The 7,616-nt window shown below is 39.0% G+C and overlaps 1 protein-coding gene across 1 annotated transcript; it reads right to left on the reverse strand.

Annotated features, from left to right (window-relative positions):
* Window positions 1-2,011: 2,011 nt before the first annotated feature.
* On the reverse strand, window positions 2,012-3,413 carry LOC133313543 (uncharacterized). The gene is made up of 2 exons (XM_061514934.1): window positions 2,568-3,413; window positions 2,012-2,446 (listed from the first exon to the last, which is right to left on the reverse strand). Exons 1-2 carry the CDS (start codon window positions 3,411-3,413, stop codon window positions 2,012-2,014), a joined length of 1,281 nt encoding a protein of 426 aa, XP_061370918.1.
* Window positions 3,414-7,616: the final 4,203 nt, after the last annotated feature.

Here is a 7,616-nt window from a genome sequence, read left to right on the forward strand (position 1 = left end):
TCAAATCAGTTTCATGAGATGGGATTCAAACTTAACAAATTGTTGAACCCTAAACCCTCTTCCGCTATTCATTCCTTAATTTCTCTTCCCTTGAATTGATCCTTGTGCTTGAATGGTTCATCCATTGGCCTTTCACCCTGAGTTGGTTCTGCTTTTCAAGTCTGACTTTGGTTTTCATTTAGACTTTGGCTTTAAATCACTGACTTTCATGCGTACACAGTGCTGTAGCAATATTGCAGCAATGCAGATTATAACAGAATGGGCACATATACATCATTGCCTGGTTGATGTCATGCTAAAACTCTTCAGTATTTTTAACTTAGCATCAGTACTGAGTCTTCTCTTTGCTCTTAACTCAGCATCAGTACTGAGTTTCCATCTCATTCTTAACTCAGCATCAGTACTGAGTTTGCTTCTTAAGTCCCTTATTTTCCTTTTATGTTTTGCTTAACTTTTTTTATTTGAAATAGAAACAAACTAAAATAAAAAAAATTTAAACCTCGGACTCCAAACTCAATTTCTAGAACAGGGTTCTTGCAAAAATGCTTTAGGGGACTCCAAACTCAGCTTTTTGCTGAGTGCTTTCAGGATTTCATTCAAGAATTAAACTTGATTTTCTTCCCCTTAGCATCTTATTCCTTCTGCAACAGCTATGATGGAGCAGTGTTGTAGCAATGCTGTAGCAGTGGAAGTCTAGGGGTGTTAACGAGCCGAGCTTTGGTCTTAACGGGCTGAGCCTGTGTTCAAATGTGTCAGACTGGCCTTAGCCTGTTACCTATTATGAATATAATATCAGCCTGTGGCCTGACTCATTTACAAAAAATAAAAGCCTTGTTTAGCCTGTTTAAAAAAAATAATACAACAAAAATTTATCCAAACAAAATATACAATCAACAGCACTAGTAATTCCATAAATATTCATAAATTTAATGTATATCCAAATAGCATAATATAAAACAAAATTATTTAAAAAGTCTGTTTAATTAACAAAATGGGATGAAATAAATTGAGAAGAGAGAGAGAGGACTATCACAAGTAGTATAAAAAAAAAATATTAGGCAAGCCTGAGAGGCTCTAAAGCCGAGCTTTTGAATATGAGCCTGAGGCCTTTTTATTAAACGAGCTTTTATACAAGTCCTAGCCTGGGTCCAACGATCAATTTTAGACATGTAAGCTCAGGCCTTCACGAGCCGAGCCAAAGGCCCCTGGCTCGTTTAGCACCCCTAAGTGGAACCTTAATTACCCATAAATTTCACCTGCATCAAAATAATTAGTGTAGAATCTATTTGCATAATCTAAAAATTGAAATTTAGAAATTTAAATGCAATAAAGCTAAAGAAGTATAGAAATATCCTAATTGATTTGGGCTGCCTCCCAAAAGCGCTTGTTTTATAGTCTTCAGCCTGACTTTGGCTGATGATCAAGGTGGCTTGAAACAAAGGAAGAAGAACAACTTTGAATCCTTCGACAAATTCTTCTCGCATGTAGGCTCTTCCTTCATCTTGACCTTTGGATTGCCTTTATCTTGGTCTCCATCTATTTCAAGAATCAGCTCACTCTTCCACATATCTTCCATAACCTTTGGGATATCAAGGCATAACTCTTCAAGATATTGAGGAATAACTGGGTCCTTCTTCATGTCAAGGACCGCAAAATCCATTGGGCGTGCAGAGTTTCCTATCATTACATTTTCAACAACATCAACTGATATTTTCATGACTTGACTAGGCACTTGCAAAGTCATCTTTGTAGACCTTATGCTCTTTATTCCCATCTTTTCTAGTAGATTCATGGGCATCAAATTCGCATTAGCCTCAATATCACATAAGGTGCTATTCTCTGGCACATCATCTTGTTGCTTCTGAAGTCTTTGAGGAAAGGGAGGTGGTGGTCTAATTGTCCTATTGACTTGCTGACAGTGTTGTTGCTTTGCTGTAGCATTCTGTTCTGTGATAGCAACTTCAGGTGCAACATGTTGTTCTTTTAATTCATCTTCCACAACAACCTTGCCTCATTCCTTCTGAATTTCAGCTTCCTCCTTCAGATTGTGGTAGTTCTCTATGGCCTCTGGTCTATCTACTGCCTTCTCATTCTTTAATGCTACAGCTTTGATTTGCTCATATCCAATGCTTCTTGGATCTTCAATATTGTTGGGCAATGTTTCATATGATATATCTCTCACAACTTCCACCAACTGACCCATTTGAGTCTCCAAGTTCTTGATTGATCCAGTTTGGTCTTGGATAAGAGCATCACTTCTTGCCATAAAGTCCTTCAGCATACTCTCCATCGCATCAGAGTTGTCAGCTTGCTGTCCAGGCTGCTGGTAATGCTGTTGTTGTTGTTGCTGCTGGAATGGTGGTCTGTGATCGTGCAGTGCTGTAGCATACACTGACCCTTGTTGTTGCCCCTTCAAAATAGGAACAATTTGGATGATTCCACGAATCTGGGTTGTAGGTGTTTGAATATGGATCATTCATGTTATAATTTCCTACAAAACAGAGAGATTGAGGATTTTGGGGACAATCATCATAAACATGTGGGCCATTACAGAAGACACATGTTACAGCATTATAAATTGAATGTGCTTGTTGTGCTCTAGCATCAGCAGTAAGATTGAGAGTCTCTATTGACTTATTCAGAGAGGATATATGTGCTGCTAATGAAGATATAGCATCGAGCTCCAGCAATCCTGCAGCTTCATTCTGTGCAATTGACCTCTCTGTTGGCCATTGGTAATTGTTGTAAGCCATCCTCTCTAGGATCTCATATGCTTTAGTGTAAGTCTTGTCCAAGAGAGCTCCTCCAGATGATGCATCTACTATATCTTTAGTTTTTCCATTCAACCTATAGTAGAAAGTTTCCATCTGGATCAATTCAGGTATGCCATGATTGGGGCATCTCCATAGCAATTCCTTGAATCTGTCCCAGCTTTCATATAATGATTCTCCATCAAATTGCTGGAACATTACTATATCATTCCTCAATTGAGCTGCCTTGGTGGGAGGAAAGAATTTGATCAAAAAATTTTCAACAAGGTCCTCCCATCTTCTGATTGAATTAGGTGGTAGAGTGTTAAGCCATGTCTTAGCTCCATTGAAGAGAGAATAAGGAAACAACTTCAGTCTTAGTGCATCAGATGTAACTCCTTGCATCTTAAATCTGTTTGCCACGTCCATGAAGTTCTTCAAGTGTAGATGCAGGTCTTCACTTGACAACCCATTGAACTGGCCAATAGTTTGCAGCATGTCAAACATCACTAGTCTAAACTCAAAACTATTTGCTGCAACATCAGGTTGCACAATGGCAGAATGAAGATTGTTAAGTGCAAGCATTCCATGTGCCCTGATTGAAATTTCATCCTGGTTTGGACCTAGTCCATTAACACCAGAACCTGCTATTCTTGATGCCATGTCAGGTAATGCTGTAGCAATGCTCTGTCACTGCTGCCTCTTCCTAGCTTGAAGTGTTCCTTCAATTTTTGGATCAAAGTATACTTTTGTTTAGTGAGGAGGACTGTTTATGTACTACCTGCAAAAACCTGAAAATAGAAAGAAAATGGATCAAGTATCACTTCACAAAGAAACTAACTTTATAAATTTTCCCGGCAACGGCGCCAAAAACTTGTTGTGCAATTTCGTAATCAATTAAATCACACATTACCCAAGTGCACGTGTCAACAAGTAATAAAGTGGATGTGTGAGTCCAGATATCGTTCCCACGAAGAAAACTATAAAGTTGGGATCAATGTGAAGCAATCAAGGTAACAAAGATAATTTGGAAGAGGTTAATGACTAATTAAACAATAAAACTAATAATTAACTAAAAGAATGCAGTAATAAAATAGGTTTTCCAAGTATTAAAGATAGATTGGGATCAATTTCCCCAATATTGCAATTTCACCAGAATGCAGTAACAATGCTATAGCAATTATCCAACCAGTAACCAGAACACTAATGCATGCAAGTGCTTTCACCAACACTACATGTATACTAAGTCCCACATCCATATTGCCAACATAGTTATGAATCTTTAACTGCAAGTTCCATTTGATTTTGTGGTGTGAATGATCTCTCTACCCACAATTAACTAATTAAATTAGTTAAACCACAATGCTTAATAACTTTCTGAGTTCACCTATATCTCTATAGCCCAAACCCTAAGTATCTTGCAGTTCTCTCTCGATAAGTCAACAAGAATAAAGACAAAGTAAGCACTTTATTAAACAACTAAAAGGACAATCATATAGCAAAGTTTAGGCAAACTGATTACATCACAATAAAGGTACTCTATCACCCAATCATAACAATTTAGCCTATACTTGGGTGGGAAGAAACAACAAAGAAAGAATAAGATTCCATTAAACTAAAGTAAAGAAAACAGGGACGTTGCTGTAGCACTACTCCCGCAACTACCGTAGGCTCCACCACCATCATCCTTGCTTCAGCCGCCGGAATAGTGCAGGGATCCACCGGATTTGATGATCTCTCTACCAAACCCTAGCCTCACCCTTTGATTTCTTGGATCTCTCTTAACGATCCCTCAAATTCTCTCTATGTGTTTCCCCCACTTTCTCTCTCTAGGATCTGATTGAATGTCTAAAGCATGTGTAGCGTTCCTTGCCTTCTTTCTGTGTGTAGGGTTCGTTCCTTTATATACTTGATATTCTGGGCTTCAAACAGCTCTTCAGGTCCATGTAAATCTTCATTCAAATATGTCGTGTGAGTGGATAAGGATGACACTATGTTTTGCTGTAATGCTGACAAAGCATTCTTTCCTTATTTGCTGCAGCTATGATTGAAGATACAGTTGTGTTTTGCTGCAGCACTTGATTGAAGATTCTTTCCGTATTTGCTGCAGCTATGATTGAAGATACACTTGTGTTTTGCTACAGCGCTGATTGGAGATTCTTTCCTTATTTGTTGCAGCGCTGATCAGGGACAGCACATAATGTTGCAGCATATCTCATCAGATTCTTTCCATTTCGTGTTTCAGGTCTGAATTTGGAAATGTAATCGCTGATTTAATGAAGCTTTAATGGTGATCCTTTGAATGTTTTAAAGCGCGTAGCCAGCTCAGGACTCTGATTACACGTTCAGAAACTTCTTCTAGCTAATTGGGCTTGGATCCATAGCTTGCTGGTGATGATGCATTACTGACCTCATCTGCACTGCTACAACACCGCTTTTCGATGCTACAGCATTGACCTGCAGTAAAATAACAAGTGCATTTAAATGTTTCCAATGCTCATTTATATCCAAATACACATAATTAACATAATTCTCAATTAAATCATGAAATCATAGAATTCATGCATTAATAATATAAAATCAAGAGAATTATATGCAATCATGGTACCAAAATATCACAATTATGTCCAAAAATAACTCTCTTTTGGAGAGTTATCATCTATTTTTGATGCATCAATACAAAATTCGAGATACAAGTACAATTTGTCATAGTGACTCTGGTCAAGTCAAAATGCTCCTTATTTCGGTCAAAGAACCAAAAGGGACAGGTGACAGTGTTGTCTTTATCTTAGATAAAGTTGAATTACAAAATTCAAATTATAGCAAATGGTTAAGTCAATAAAGACGAGATCAATTATTAATACAGGCTTACCAAAACGGTAAAGTCAAAACAAACATGCATCATGGAGAGTGACAGAAATCGAAATTCGTACAATGCTTTGACCTCGGTCAGGTCAAGAATATGAAACTCGTAAGATGCACGGGTTTAATAAATTTGTCCGAGTTGAAAAAAGTACCAAAAAGTATGAGGTAAAACTCGGATAAAGCCTAACGCACAACTCGTAAAAGATCGGGTTAAAAAAGTAAAATCAACCCAAGTTGCAACTCATCCATGATGGGGCAACTCAGACAAGGTCTGAAATACATGAAAATTGCCTAAGTTATGAACTTAGCTGATAAAGGCATAAGCCCACTTGTCAGAATACAAGAGTATGCTAAATCCTTACAAGTATTCGATGAATGCTCAAGGAAAATACGAAAAATTATGAAAACCAGATACCTAGATCATGCATCTAGGGGAAAACTCAGAAAAGTAAGAAATGCGCGACGTCAAATCATAAAGCAGAATATGAGAAGAAGATAAAAGGCTCAAAGAGCAAATTTAAACCGGAGTAAAACCAGCAATATTCAAAATAAGTTAAAAAGGGGCCCAAAGACCCCAACAAGAAAAAAGTTACAGAATGAAACCGGCATCCCGGCCCTTCATGCGGCAGGAGGAGCAGGCTGAGTGCTAACTTCTTCACCTCCCTCTACCATGGTCTCTTCCCCGCCTTCTGTCTGAGTAACAGAGTCACAAGGTGGAGATTCTGGAGGGGGACCTACAATCAAGCCCTTGCTGACATACACCTTGGTATGTATTTCGGTTGTATTAAACGCTAATTCTGGGTTGACAACCTTCAGTTGATTAAGAGCATTGTTGAAAGAACCCACCACTGGTTTCTCGAGTTCAACTCGATAGTTTTCGGCAGTGGACTTAGCTTCCTTCAACTCCGCCTCAACCTTTTCGAACATAATCTTGAAATCAGTCAGCGACTTGTGATTAAAGGCATGTAAGGATTGAAGTTCGTTATGCTCCCTTTGAAGGTTGGTGAAACGTTTTTTTTAGTCTCCGCCAACGCCAACACGGCTTGGTCCTTTTCTTCCTTCACTTGGGATAAGTCAGCAATGGCCTTGGCTTTTTCACCCTGGCATGTATTCAGGTCATTAAGGGTGCGAAGGTAATTATCCTTCAAAGACAGGAGTGGCTTAACCATGGTCGACATTTTCATACAACCCAACTCCATATCCTCCAATTCATTTACTTGCGTTGAGGTGAAAGGAGAAGAGTTAAAGAAAATCTCAGGGGGGAAAACGGCATCTCGGAGAGCACCAGTTATTCCAGATTTTCATAACGCATGCTTGGAAATCCCGGATGAAGGTGGATACATAGCCGGCTTTGACACACCCTGGGAAGAAACAGGAGCACGCTTCTCAGGATTCCCCTTGGACTTGTTACTAGGGATTCCTTTGTTCTTCTCGGCAGTAAGGGAATGAGGCTTCTTAGATCATTCATAAGAGGCTTTTCTTTTCTTTCCCGTCGAGTCAGTAACTGCACCTTTGGCACCCCGGTTTAAAACCGAGAGCTAGCTAGGTTGGTCGTCCTTTTCACCTTCCTGCACGCCTGGTTGTTGGTCTGCCATATCAGGAACTACAAAACAAAGCGGCAATCGGGTCATAAATGCAATACACACGCATTATAAATGTAGACATAAACATATTTAATTCGGCATCAAGCTCCTCTTGAGACTTATAAATGAGGGATGCAACACTGGCATGTTTGTATGACTGCAAATATGTACCAATGGCAATGTCACTATTGATGTCGGCAGGGATTAATAATGACTCATTGAAGCAGTAGCTTGAAGGAGGAAATTGGAAATGGTCAGATGACCAACATAAGGGAAACTTTCCCTCTACGTCCTCGATACCGCGGTTATGGAGAAATCATACCTCTTTATTGGGGTGTGCATAAACTTTAAAGAACTGGTCTTTAAAATTTTTAAAAGACTCCGTATAAACCCGAGAAAGTCTACGACCCGGAACACC

This window comes from Gastrolobium bilobum, unplaced genomic scaffold (assembly GCF_033153095.1).
Source record: "Gastrolobium bilobum isolate Gb01-03AN ecotype WA unplaced genomic scaffold, APGP_CSIRO_Gbil_v1 utg1078, whole genome shotgun sequence".
NCBI lineage: Eukaryota > Viridiplantae > Streptophyta > Magnoliopsida > Fabales > Fabaceae > Gastrolobium > Gastrolobium bilobum.